This window comes from Electrona antarctica (genome assembly GCF_951216825.1).
Source record: "Electrona antarctica genome assembly, chromosome: 7".
Taxonomy (NCBI): Eukaryota; Metazoa; Chordata; class Actinopteri; order Myctophiformes; family Myctophidae; genus Electrona; species Electrona antarctica.
The window spans coordinates 38,349,825-38,364,969 of NC_136812.1; the positions used below are offsets into that span (position 1 = coordinate 38,349,825).

Sequence of the window (15,145 nt, forward strand, 5' to 3'; positions counted from 1 at the left end):
AAGCAAACATAACTAATTAGTTATGTCTTCTCTGACAGGAGGTGCGTTTATGAAAATCCACTGTTATTTGGTTGGAATGACCTAGAAAAGTGACCCCCCCCCCCCCCCCCCCCCCCAATTCGACATGCATTGGGCCATGGGCCCCCATTTGACAGATTTCTTGACTCTCTGTGTACTGTACTGTAAGTATAGAGATAATTGTGAAACTGATCAAAATAGCCATTATTGTACGCTCCCTAATGTTTCATTAGCCTGGCAAACCAACCCGGTTGCGTGAATTTACGCGTGTCAATCAAATTTCATGTCAATCAAAGGGACCAGGTGCCTGAGTGCAGACACTGATTGGCTCTTCCACTTTTTGGTTTCTGCAAAACGCGAACCCAGCGCTTGGGACCAGACCGGTCTGCAGAAGAAAACACATGATCGCTCAACCGGGATGGTTTACTAGGCTACATATAATAAGCTATCATTATAATAATTTAGCTGGGGAGCCCCTCAACGACCCCTTGGGATCCCCAGAACCCATATTGAAAACCACTAATCTAGATTCTGGATGGTGATCTTTGCATTAACTTCAATAATGATGAAATGCCTGGAAAGACTGATTCTGAACATCATCTTGCCAGCTGTCAGGTCACAGCTGGACCCGTTTCCAGTTTGCCTATACGGCCAAGAGGGGGACAGAGGATGCTGTGGCATGCCTCCGTCATTCCCTTCTCCAACATCTGGATTCTTCTACGCACAATTTTGCCACCAGTCTATTAGTTGCTTTTAGCTCCACTTTCAACACCATTCAATGCCATCACATGATCAAGAAACCGTCATCACCTCAACATTCCTTCCTGGACTCACAACTTTTTGAGTATAGACCACAAAGAGTTAAAGTCGTTCTCATCAACTGTTATCACCAACATAACACAGGGGCCCCTCAGGGTTGTGTGCCGAGTCCCTTCCGCTAGTAGACTGCTACACACTACACACTATACACTGTATTAGTCACCCACAAACAGTCACCCACAAACATCACATACTTTAAATAATGATACTGCCATTCTCAGACTGCTCCATGAACATGACTATAACTCTATTACGGACCTTCAGTTGAATGTGGACAAAACAAAATAACTGGTCATTCAAACAATCCTTAATCCACTCCTCGTGAATGGTGAAATTGTAAATACAGGTGGACAGTTTGACATATCTTGGACTCACTCTGCACAATTAGACTTAGGTTTGATCAACACGCTACATCTATCCATTCACGTTTTCAGCAAAGACTGAATAATGTAATACGTAAATTAAGATCATTATCTGTTGCCCCTCATCTTCTGTTATTACTGTATAAAAGCATGTTTTTACACTATACTGTCCATGCCTAACAGAAACAAACATTTCAGTATTACCCGCATTGCTTCCAAGATCATCGGATTTCTCACACCCACACTCTCTCATATGAACATTTACCCATTTTGGGCGGGAACCCCTTTTGGTGTTAGCATTATGTTATGCTTTAGCTATTGAAAAATATTTGAAAAATCGTAAAAATGCGGCACAAATCTTTGAATAGGTATATATTCTTTCAGAGCGAACGTTTTTTTTTATTTCGACGTCAGGCCTAAATGGGTTAAGGACACTTAGGACTTTCGATATCAAATGACACTGATCATCCCCTGTATCTCTTCCATGACCTCATGCCATCTGGACAGAGTAATAGAACCTTAGCGTGGAAAAAGGTCAGTTTTAGTTTTGTCCCCTCAGCCATCGCAGCATTAAACCAACTGCCCTGCCGATATGATGGTTCTGTGTACAGTCTGTGTACAGTGTCGTTTTGTTGTGGGTGTTTTGAACAGACCTGTGAAGATTATTATCATAATTATTCCATGGCACGTGATTGGACACCGGCGGGGTGTGATTGGGGTTCAGGGGTCATCGCCATGTTGGCTTGTGGTGGACATTTTTTTTAAAACATTCCATTTTTGCCATGGACATACAAAATGAGTGGACAATAATATTACCAGAAACACACAAATGGATAGCCATGAATGACCATAACAGGTCTGTAACTCTGAGAGTGTTCAAATGGAACCATTACAGGTCCATTTGGTTCCATTTGAACACTCTCAGAGTTAAGGGGGTCTTTGCAAATAAAACCATAGAGTCGTAGTAAATAATTGTCATACATATTCTGAAGAAAACCTGGAGACTGACATTCAGTAAGTGGGTGTTTTGATCAAAATAAGAACATAATGGCACGTGAGACAGAAAATCTAAAATTTGCCACGGACAAGGCCAAGTCTTTGTCACGGACACATTGGTGACCCCTGTTGGGGTTCTCCTTACTGAGTTGCCGGGGCTGCCGTCCGTGTACGTCTCTGTTTTGGGTTCCACTGCCAGCTCAGCGTCTAGGATCTTATCCACGGGCATCTCCTCGTTGTAACTGCTGGTCGACTCCACCTCGTTCTCCCCCCGCTCCTTCCCACGCTGCCTCTCTTCCTGGACCGCTGAGCATGCAGCGAAAAAGAGGACAAAAAAGGTCACGTGTTAAACTTCCTGGACGTGATCTCCGGGGACACCGTCCGCGGTGTCACGTACAGTGCACGAACAATGCCTCTCCAGACAACACAACCTGAGTCACTTTGTTAAAAATGGTGTCGAGCACCAAAAATAGCCGATCTACAAACTCTCGATGCGTCGTTGCGAGCTTGCAGATTGGCTATTTATTCGGTGCGCGACAAAGCTCCGGGACATACAAACACTGAATACACATCCAATGAACTTAATAGTGGGACATCTCTCCCCATTTCCTGTCAGCCTACTGTCTGTCCCTCCATAAAATATATAAAATAAAGGCGAAAGCCACAAAAATAGTGGGACACAATCTATACGTTAGTGTGAGGCATTGCGCATACCTTCCCGCTTCATACCCATAGCCAGGCACTTCTGGTAGCGGCAGTATTGACAGCGGTTGCGCTGACGCTTGTCAATCAGGCACTCTTTCATGTCTCGACACGTGTAGGTGAGGTCTTTTCGGATGGTTCTCTTGAAGAAGCCTTTACATCCCTCACAGCTGTACACGCCATAGTGCTTTCCTGTGTGAACAGCAGAACTGCAAATGTCACCACCACACTTTGAAGCAGATTGCGTAAGCCTGCAACATTAGTCTGTAACGTTATGGATTCATAATAATCATCCTTTTTGGAATGAGGACTCTGAGTGTGTGTGTAAACTGTGAAAAATGAGTTGATTTTGAAACAGTTCCGGTTTTACCAACAGGTCAAATAAAGCTGGGGTTTGATGTAGCATCTGCCAACCGCCCAGGAGTGTACTCTCCTGTTTGAATGAGTTGCTAGCCTCCATCTGGGGCAGAGTGACCTCTCACCTCCAGAATACCCCCCCCCCCCCACCCATTTATTTTGCCCCCCACCCCCTCCATACCTGAAGAACGGTCCCCGCAGATAGCACAGATGTGCTTGGACATTCCTCCAGGGCTAGTGCATTGGTAGTTGATGTTTCCCAGGCTCTGCAGGCCTGGGGGAGGCTTGATGTCCTCCGAGCTGCTCACACTGTTCATCGAGTTCAGCTGAGGATGACAGAGGGAGAGGGGAGAGTGACAGAGGAGAGAGAAGAAAAGAGGATAGTCAATGCGGAAAGAGTTGAGCGGAGGAGCAGAGGAGGGGGAGGGGATGGGGAAGGGGGGGTTGAGTGAAAGCGTGAGTCAGTCGCCTTGCAGCCTCTCTTCCTCTGTGTTCTCGCTTTGCTTTCCGCTCACCCTCTCTCTTCTCTCCCCACCCACATACTTTTGTTGTGAAAGTGTCTGAGGGTGCGATCACATGCTTGGCCACGGAGGGAGGGGCTGTGTTTTCTCTGCTAGAGGCTTGCCATGCAGGTTTCTAATGTTTGTTGACAGGAGGAGGTGTAGGAGGGAAGCTCATAGCGGTCACATGTACTGAGGGCGCAGCTCCACATCCCAGACAGCAGAGGGTGCTCATGGGCTCACCGGCTGCCCCAGCAGCACTCCTGAATTTTGTGCATTTGTTGAGGTTTAACGGGCTTGCAATGGGTTAAATAATCATCGAGTGAAAATCTGTGTCTGTTGCCGCTGCCAAATTCTGTCTGAGGAGCAGTGGTTATGAAACGGCTCAATACCACCTATCAGCTCGGATAACAATTCCTGGGCAAACATTTTCAAACTGATGATTTTATGGTCTACCTCTTATCGTGTCCTTCTACACTTTGAACTCGCAGGCTCTCCCTCTTATCGATCACAGAGCTGCGGGGTCGGGGACGGGGTCGCAGACATGTGCTTACGCATGTGTTTCTATTTGTTTGCGTTTGCTAATTTGTTTGTTTATGTGCATACGGCTCTGTTCCAACTCGGGCAAACAATGTTGACCTACATTATGGGCAACGTGTCCTATATATTTGATGCATTGGTGCGTACAGGACATCCTTCCTACAGTCACCTCAGGCTCATCCTATCGTTTATTTATGACACACTCTCTGCTCTGTCTATTCCCTAATGGCTGTCGTCTGAACTTAGTTCTGTGTGTCTTTGACCTAACAGCAGGGGAGAGATAGAGACTGAGGAGAGGGAACACTCTCTGTCTTTCCCGTGGTCTCATTAGAATTCCTATTCCGATGTGAACACACCGTACTTCACCAATAAACTGATTCTCACTCTCTTTCTGCTGTCACCGGTAGACCTATATGTTTTTTTCTCTCACTTTAAAATAGTGTCTCTGTCTCTCACCCTCTCTCTCTCTCAGTGTGATGCCCCGAAAGGCAGACAGTCACACTGTAGTTAAAATGAACATCCACTAGGGCTGCAACTAACCAATTTTTTTTACAATTGAACATTTTCACCTATAATGACAAGCCTAAAATAGGGATTGATTATGAATAGATTATCTACCAGTATCTATAAATGCACCCCAAGTCTCTCTCTGTGTGTGTGTGTGTGTGTATGTGTGTGTGTGTGTGTGTGTGTGTGTGTGTGTGTGTGTGTGTGTGTGTGTGTGTGTGTGTGTGTGTGTGTGTGTGTGTGTGTGTGTGTATGTAAGTACGTAATCCTCCGCGTAACTCGAGAACCGTTCGCCCCACCGACTTCAAATTCGATACACTCGTTCTACACCACCGCAGGGAGTGTATTGCCTGGTGTCGAGTCAGTCGGATCCCCAGAAACACCACAAAAGGCCTCTGGACCTGATCACCCCTATATATCTCCATATATGGAGCTGGCCTGTTCTGACATCACAAGAACAGAACTAGGAATAAAGGGAGTCAATGGACACAGTGAGACAGATGCAGAAATCTCCATATATGGGCATAAAATGGACACAGACAGATGGGTGAAACGGGCACTCTGACACGGGTACAACGGGTATTGCATAGCCGGGTGGGGCATGGATCTCCAACTTGCATCGTTACCGACTCGGTGCTCTACAGCCGGGCACCGGTTTAGTTTTATTAAATAACCTTTTATAAATCGATTAAATCAATTAGTTCGATTAACTGTTGCATGCTTTAACATCCATCCTCCTGCCTAACAATTCAGCAAGGAGATGCCACTCTCCTTTTACACATGGCCCTGACATACAATTAACAACATGCCAAACACATGCTTTGCACCTGCTGTACACTGTTGTAAAACGTGTCACAGTCACTCCGACATAGGCCCACTTGCTGATTCAGTCATACCAAATAACGCAGCAGTTGCGGACAAGAATTGCACATGCATTATTGATGCGTCAAGCGTCATACATGTTTTATCAAACACATGGCATGAAAAAATAATAAAACCCACATCGTATCATTCAAGAAAGCGTTCTTCATGCATGTAATGGGCCAGAAATGCATGGCGGAATCCGTTTGGGCTGCTTGCGCTTCCAGTAAAACTTCAGTTCACCCATAAGCAGAAGGTATGAGGCGTTCAGTGTGACACACTGAACCGAAGGTAACTCCATCGTGGCTGGGCTGTAGCCAGAGAACGGTGGCCGTATAGCCAGCAACGTGGTACTCGTTTTAACCCAGAGTGGGCTGTAGCCAGAGAGCGGTGGCTGTATAGCCAGCAACGTGGTACTCGTTTTAACCCAGAGTGGGCTGTAGCCAGAGAGCGGTGGCTGTATAGCCAGCAACGTGGTACTCGTTTTAAACCCAGAGTGGGCTGTAGCCAGAGAGCGGTGGCTGTATAGCCAGCAACGTGGTACTCGTTTTAACCCAGAGTGGGCTGTAGCCAGAGAGCGGTGGCTGTATAGCCAGCAACGTGGTACTCGTTTTAACCCGGGCTGTAGCCAGAGAGCGCTGGCTGTATAGCCAGCAACGTGGTACTCGTTTTAACCCGGGCTGTAGCCAGAGAGCGCTGGCTGTATAGCCAGCAACGTGGTACTCGCAGTAACCCAGAGTTGTCCCTCAGGGCGCAGATCCATACTATCTATGCAGTCTACAGCCTCTCTGCTAGAGCATTGTGCTTCTGTGGCGGATCATCAAAGCACTGAGGCCGTATGTAGTTCATTCTGTGAAGACTGTCTAAGGAGAAAAGCTTGCTGGGTTCTCTCTTTTTTGTAGTCCATATAATAGACGGTAAAAAAGGGTAGTCTTGTTATTGTTTAACCACTTAAGCTTGTTAATATGACAGTGTTGCAAAAATAAATGCACACGTGTCAATGTGACGTGTTGTGAGATTATATTTTTTATATATAATTATTTGTAGGCCATTTTATAGGCCATTTCAGGCCATACCCCCCCAGACCCCATTATGATATCCTCTACAAAACACTACATGGACAAAGGGAAGGACAGAAAAGCGAAAAGGTGTTAATTGGAGAGAGAGAGATAATGAGAAGGAAAGACAAAAGAAAGGGGAAGAGCAGGGACATAAAAGGAGAGAAGAGAAAGACAGACTGAGAGGGAATGCTATTTTCACTAGTTTGGGTCCGGTCAAACGTCTCTTTTTTGGGTCTCAACCTGCAAAGTTTGGGGACCACTGCAATAGACAATGACTTACAGTAGATGGAACTTGTAGTGTGTTGTAGGTAGAGGATTCATTATAACAGGATAACAAAGAAAAACAGTGCAAGGTTGTTGCGTGCTTGCAAAGCAAGTATGGTTGCTATAATAGGGCAATGTTAAAAGTGTGGCATTTGTTCCTCAATATGTAGTAAAAATGTCTGTGCAAAGTTGGACGCTGCGTTCATGATTTGAGGCATTTTGTTGAACTCATTGCCCGCCACTAAAACCCCTGGCGCTGTCGGCTACCGCCACCATAGACAACACTCTAATACTCAGCCGTTTCCACTCCCCCAAAAACAGCTAGCTAGAATCGGCTAAAGCTAATGTGATCATCATCAATTTAAGAGTCTTCAGAAGCATTCATATTTTAACCGTGCAGTTACGACGATTTAGTATTGAGCCGCAAACATCGGCACGTTGCTTAATCCAGCTCAATCTGAGCTGTAATTCAGAGAAAAACTGCTATTTAAACTCAGCGACCGGGAGCCCCGCTTTAAGGTAAATATTAGCGAGATGATTATGAATTAATACAAAGCTCAAAAACACGTTAAAGGCGTTCCTGGTGCAATTTGGATAAAATCTGAAGGAGTAATTTGAAAATATATATTTTTTACATAAGTCAGCCTCCTCCTGGAGGCGCTAGAAAAGGCAGATGTGAAAAATACAGGGAAAACCTTGGCCTCCAGGGAGTGTGCATACAACGTTTCACACAGAATTATGCAGTTATAGGTAAAAACACGAATCGGCCTGTTATAACGCCACCATGAGGCTGATTTGAATATTTTCAAATGGCATTTCTTCCTCGGGTCAGTGGGAATGTGCGTGGAAAATTTCACAGAAAATCGCACGCTGTGTTCATGATTTGAGGCATTTTGTTCAAAACAGAGCACTACTGACAACTTTGAAAACCAATCTTAGCTAATCAGGATGTATGGAAAATCTGAAAGGCCTGTTTCGTTTAATGGGTATAGAGATAATGTGTACTGATTTGCGTGAAGTAGAAGTTTGGACAAAATCTGTAGGTGTACTATCAAATTAGCCAAAAATTGGCCTCCTGGTGGCGCTATAACCTCTCCCCAAAATTTGGGGAGAGGTGTGTGTGCACAGTTTGGCTGCGACCTCTGAGGAAGCGAGAGCGAATCCATTTTACTTATCAGTGTGGCTAAAGCCAGTTGCTTCACTGTGGTCGCACGCAGGTCAGCGTTGGTTATACAAGAAGAAGTCCTGTCGCGCCAGCTCACTCGTTTCCATGCAGGAGCTGTAGTTGTGTTCCCCCTCCCTAGTGGAGGAGTATATTCTCCATATATGATGATCCAAGTCCAACAAAAAGTACACAGTAATTTGACGTTTGGAGTGTAACCAAATGAACCCGCGCGTGTTCGCCGTGGTGGAATGTTAACAGTCCATTCCACTGAGTGGCGAGTGCGTCAAAATGTGTCGGCAGTGGTGGCGCTGGTCAAGGCGCCAAATTGTATAGGCCACTGTTTGTTGTGCTGCGGCTGTAGCCGAGGAAGCAGTGGGGTTACACCAAGAACAGTGGGCTGTGATGCAGGTGTCGCTAGGGGGCAGTGGTGTGAGGTTGCGCGTTTTCCCATGTGAGTAGATGGGGACATTTTAATTCACTAATAAAGTAATTATTAATTTATAATTTGTTAAATGGGAAAAAGGGCTTCGTTAAGACCTCCATAATCGATGCCTGTGTGAAAAGTTGGAGCGATTGGTGCAGAAAGTGAGGAGCTATGACAGTGTTTCAGACATTCATTCATTCAGACAGACATTGAGTCAATTATAGTTTGATAATGATATCCTCAACAAAACACTACATAGACAAAGGGAAGGACAGAAAAGCAAAAAGGTGTTAATTGGAGAGAGGAGAGCAGGAGATATAATGAGGAAAGACAAGAGAAAGGGGAAGAGCAGGGACATAAAAGGAGAGAAGAGAAAGACAGACTGAGAGGGAACTGGAAAAATCTACAAGCTCGCCCTTGTAGATCTGCTGATTTCACTAGTTTGGGCCCGGTCAAACGTCTCTTTTTTCGTCTCTCACACGATACTAAAAAACCCAAATTGAGGAAAAAGTGCCCCTGACGCAAGATAGGGCCCATAGTCTCTCCCCATGCCTTGGCCTGGAGACAAAAAGAGATGATGAAAAGAAGGTAGAGGAGGAGAGGAGGAGAAGGAGGCAAGTAAATGGGGGCTGGTCTCTCTCTCTCGCTTTCTTGGGCACCCCAGTAAACCATTAAGTAAAATAGTTCCCAAAACGTTCAGCTCGAGACCCAAAAGATACAGGGACCCAAACTAACAAAAATACATTATGAATTAACCACTTATGCCCTATTTAACGGCATTTTTACATTTTGATTATTTATTTTTAATCTGAAAATCTTTCAAATAATATGTATATATTTATTGTTGGAAACTTAAAACAAAATACATTTACGAACAACTGGATCCCAGAACTGGATAAAGTCTGCATTAAAGGACTTGTAGTTGGACAGCGTGTTAAGTCCGCTTGCATGACAGAGCAGTAACATACCACACGGGGCTGACCTTTAGGGCGAGAAGTTTAAAGGTCACAGAGAGGGTAGGGCAGGAGAGGGAAAGCTGGGGGTATGTAGACGAGCTAAACAAGCAATTGGATATGGCCAGCAGGCTTCAAGCCACCCGTCTGCTGCCTGGAAGGCTCCAACCAGTGAAACGCACACTATCACGCACGCACGCACGCACGCACGCACGCACGCACGCACGCACGCACGCACGCACGCACGCACGCACGCACGCACGCACACGGTGGGAGCTTAACAAGCCACCAACAGGCCAAAAGTAGACATATTAAAAAGAATACAAGCTTCTCTCCCTGAGAGAGCCCTAACCCTAACCCTCACCCAGGGGTTTAAGGCTTAAATTATACGTCGCTGCACGGCTGCGACGCTCCACAGAAATGTGGACGTGACAGCCACAGTGACGACGGGCAATACATGAAAGAAAACTGGTGTCGAGTGGTCTAATTCTAATAAATATCACACAATAAACTAGGTAACACTGATCCCAGACTTATACGCCCTCCAATCACATAAAGCCACGATTCTAATTGTTCAATCTATCTATCCGGTCTATTTAAGCAAACCGACATTTACTATTACATGCTCAACATCACTCGCTGAGCTACTACCAGATTAACAGTATTTCAGTGACCAAGCCCCCTCCACCTCCCTAGCCTCCTCCATTAGCATTTAGGTCTTCACTGTGTCAGAATGGTAAGTGTGTGGATTGTATCAGCTTTTTATATGTGGATCTTTAACTTCTGCCCTATGAACGGTTCAAATGTTTGTTGTCATGTCCATGTAATAACTCTTTATTTCGGCTCTGCTTCCAGGGTTGGGTGGGTTTGTGATCTCAGAGTTTGTGTCATGCTAGCATAGATTATTCTGTAGTATAGCACAAGAGCATATAGCCACTACCAAATACCATTAGTGTCAGAGTGTTGAAGTGTCCTTGAGCAAGATGCTGAACCCCTAATTGCTCCTGATGAGCAGGTTGGTGCCTTGCATGGTTTCCTCCGCCGTCGGTGTGTGAATGGGTGAATGTAATGCACAATCTATGTAAAGGGCCTTGGATTTACCATTTATCATAAATCAAATCAATATTTACCACCACGTAAAGGGGCATTCCACTAATTTTCAACATTTTACTATGTCATTAATATAACTTAGAGCTGTTGTGTAGAAATAATAAAAAGTCCCCCTATTCTGTGTTTCCTAGAACTGGAGGTCTGAAAAAAATCATTAACATGGTGAATCACATCTTGATGATGTCATCAAGATGTGATTCACCATGTTAATGATTTTTTTGTTAATGCTTTTTCTAGGAAACACAGAATGGGGGGGACCTTTTTATTGTTTCCACACAACACCTCTTTAAGTCTAATTATTGGTCTTGCTGATTTGGGTAACACAGTTACCCACTACACTACAGCATCCAATAGTAACATCACAGCGGGTGCTCCCCTTTCAGATGGCATTCCCACACGAAGGAAAGGATTGCTGTTTTGGCCTGGCCCGCTGGTGTAACAGCACCTAGGCAGCTAGGCAGTCTGGCAGCGTGTCACTGGTTCGAGTCCTGATCCTCACAGCCTTTGCTGCGTGTGACTCCCCATCTCTCTCTCCCCATTTCCTATCAGCCTACTGTCCTATCCACAATAAAGGCATAAAAAGCCCAAAATAAGTCTTTAAAAAAGGTTTTGCGGTCTTGGTTGCGGAGTGAGGAGAGCCTCAAAAAGTTGACTTTGGCTCAAATGTATGCAAATGAGAAGCAAAGGTCACTAGGCAATGACCAAGCAGCCACATAGCCACCGTTTCGTCAGTGAGTGACCCACGACACCACTCGAGATTGACATAAATGGACTCCAATATAACTCTATTGAAACCAAATATTCATAAGGAACTTCTAAACTGGTTGTGAAGGGAATCACGATTGAGCAACTGCAAGTCCTAATTCGCACCTAAAATGTTTAGCAGAAACAGTTTAGTAGAAAGCAGTTTCAGACGACCACTCCACTGCGCTCTCCCACACCTACGCAGAGGGTTGGAGCGAGTACCAGCGGGAAGCAGCTGGCATCGAAGGCGATTCATGTATCTGCATCGTAACTGTGGGAATTGAAATGTACTGTTCCATTATGAAGAATGAATTTGTGTGACCCAGCAGAACAGACATTGGAAAACAGCTCTGACAAAGCACATTTTTCAGCACATACTAGTAGCTGTCCAGAGACAATCTTAGCAGCACGCGCATGCACGCGCACGCACACACGCACACACACTCTCCCCTCACCGGTGGACTGTGGAGCGTTCCAAAGTGCATGCCGGGCGTGGAGGGCAGAGATATGGAGGGTGAGCCCAGAGAGGTGGTGATGACAGAGTAGGGTGAGTTCAGCCCATTCATGGGAGAGCCCAGGGTGGGCATGGGGGACGGTAGGGGCCTGGAGGTGCTGATGACCGAGGGATGGCCCACCATGCTGCCCATTGGAGGGTGGTGGTGGTGGTGGTGGTGGGAATGGCTCATTGGCCCTGAGGAGTCTGTGGAAGAGAACACAGGAGAAAGGAGGTTATCGTTTGCATTCTGCAATAGCGTGTGACATCATCAAACCCGGAAGTTATGTAGGAACACCTACTGAGTGGCAAAAACTGCTTTCTGGCCTTGACAGCCCATACTGTACATCCGAACAGAAAACTTGAATTTGATTGCATTAAACGACGATAAACAACATTAAACTCACTTTGTCACTCGTTTTGCCACTCGATTTGCCATTCACTTTATGCATGTGCATACCCTCTAGTCTATACGACTCACGTCACGGGTTACAATGTAAGACTTCAATACACAAACTTACAATAAGCATACAGTACATACCGGTAGGTACATGAACTAAATCACAAAGCACAACAAAAACAACTAGATGCAAGGATTGAAAAACCGTTAAAGAAGCAGAAACAGGTCACCCATTTAAAACCTTTTCATCATACACTTGCTTGGTCCTCATTATTGCTCATATGGCACAATTTCTGTCTACTCAACTCTGCGTCTCATTGGTGGGCTATGGACAGTTCAGAAACCTGCCTAGTGTCTACCAATGATGTCATCGACGGGGAGTCCAAGCTTTTAGAAAGTATAGCATTTCTCTTTATGGAATGTTAGCATACTGAACTAGAAGCCATTATTATTATTCATTAATAGAAAGAAAGACAGTTTCAAATCTTGTTTGAAGATTTCTGAACTGTCCACAGCCCTCGTCTGAGACACAGACCAAGCAGACCAAAACAAATATTATAATTAAGAAATATTACACGAGAGGGTTTATACAACCATTATACAACAGTCACCAACCAAATAAAAAATCTAAATGCATTTGTATTGCGGGACATTTCTCTCTCAAAATAACAACCTTCCTGTAAGGTGTTATCTCTGTTATCCTGGAAATACATGGGTCCGTCTGACAGACAGAGTCCTGTTTACTCAGCCACGTTGGACAACTTTTCTCAGACTGGAAACAAAACTGTTAGCTCAATCTCATTGTACTTAAAGGGACACTTCACCCCTTTGGCAACCAGATCTTATTTTAATGATGTTTGGGAGACAAGAAACACTTTCCTGGGGTTTTTATGTGGGCAATATGTGTTTTTAGATATTTTAGTATTTCAAAGTGTCCATGATGTCATGGAAACTGGGCTCACTTCCTTCCTGGACTACAATTCCCATAATACTATGGTGCACTGCTCCTCCTTGTGGATAGGGGGAGGGCTGTCTTACTGAGACAACATGTAGTCCAGGAAGTAAGTGAGCCCAGTGTCCATGACATTATGAACACTTTTAAATACTACAATATCTTAAAACACATATTACCCACATAAAAAACCCCAAGTGTTTCTTGTCTACCAAACTGGTTGCAAAAGGGGTGAAGTGTCCCTTTAAGATATTGTAGACCAGACCAGCCCATCCTATTTTTGAGGGCTGCTAGCCCCTCCTATATTCAGCTATTAGTGTAGACTTTCGTCTTAAACAAACATTGACAATGTTGCCAGTCTTGCCAGTCGAGAGTTAGAATAAAATATGGAGCAGAACTATTTGGCCAGGAGATGGGGTCGTTGCCCAGTGCCAGCCGTATTTGTAATACATGTCCCAATAGCTAGCGGATGTTGACATCGGCAAGTGAAAGTCGGCCAGGTCACAGTAGTGGATCTAGGCTTTTCTATACTAGCGATCCGTTTTTTTATAACTAAGTCAATCTAAGGTCTAATCAAGCACTGAATATCGCATTTTTTACAGATTATGAGCCATAATGCATATAGAGACAGCTTGTGCGCGTGCACGAGTGTGCACGCGGGATTTTTGGCCGCTTCTACGTGAAAGTGCTGAAATGCTACAACATGCTAACGTGATGCTAATCAAACGGGGATTAACGCTGAAACTCGCCTTTACGGCTCTGGCATGCGGGACAAAGTAAAGGTAATTCTGTCTTTACGACTATGGCACGGACACTGCACACATCAACATGTCAGCTACCATAGCCTATATATTTCAGAGACAAAGGGCATTTGGAAGGGACCAATCAAGCTAGAGATTTGGGCCAGATGGACCAATAAGATAATAGCGTATCCATCTGGCTAGGTATATAATCAGACTTAAAAAATGGTGCTGGGGTAGCCCTGCAGGAAGCTAACTGGTGATTCTTTGTTTTGGACAAATACCCAGTGTTGGGAAATGTACCATATTTCTTTACTTATGTAAAAGTATCAATACTGCAAACATGTACTGTAGAAACACTTTGTTCCAAGTTACAACTTGGAAACGTCCAGTAATACAACTTGGAAACGTCCAGTAATTATAATGTACTAAAAGTAAAAAAGTATTGCCATCAAAATATTAAATTTAAAGTACCAAAAGTAAAAGTACTCATAATGCTGAATGTCCCATTTCACAAGGTATCAGATGTAAAAAATATAATAAAATCTTTTGAAAATAGCAGATCTACAGGCTTACAACGCGACACGTTGTGAGCTTGTAGATCATCTATTTTCGAATAGCCAAAGTTTAGGGTTGAAGATGTTAATGTGTGTTTTGTAATAATAATTCAAATCTACAAAGTAACTAGTAGTAACTGAAGTTTTCAAATAATTGTAGTGGAGTAAAAAGTACAATATTTGCCTCCGAGATGTAATGGAGCCGAAGTAGAAAATTGGACAGTACTAGAGTAAATGCACTTGGTTACTTTACAGCACTGCAAATACCATTAACAAATAGCGCTATTTTTCTTGCAGGATGCAACGCACATTATGGTTTTAGTGCCAGTGTGTTCATCCAGCGTTGTTGCATCCATCGATATAAAGTGACATGATGGCATTTACATAGATGACCTATTAAGGCAAGCTGTCAGTCAGCAGGCTATGAGGACCATGGTGCGTCACCTAATGCATTTAGCTGAGGGGACATTAATCACTACTGCAAATTACAGAACGCGCATGCACACGCACACACACACACACACACACACACACAGACAGACAAAAATAGAAAAACTAACCATGTACATACACACACTCGTTACACAACACCACCTTCAACATGTTCTACTGTATAGCCA

General features: G+C 44.4%; 1 protein-coding gene across 2 annotated transcripts in view; it reads right to left on the minus strand.

Annotated features, from left to right (window-relative positions):
- Positions 1-15,145, minus strand: part of rxrgb (retinoid X receptor, gamma b) — a 60,618-nt gene that overhangs the window by 9,250 nt on the left and 36,223 nt on the right. For both annotated transcript variants that reach the window (XM_079505237.1, XM_079505238.1), the window contains exons 2-5: positions 11,839-12,083; positions 3,436-3,580; positions 2,910-3,089; positions 2,341-2,501 (exon numbers count right to left, since the gene is read on the minus strand). In XM_079505237.1, the coding sequence (XP_079361363.1) occupies positions 2,341-2,501; positions 2,910-3,089; positions 3,436-3,580; positions 11,839-12,083 (731 nt within the window). The remainder of the gene's footprint in view (positions 1-2,340; positions 2,502-2,909; positions 3,090-3,435; positions 3,581-11,838; positions 12,084-15,145) is intronic.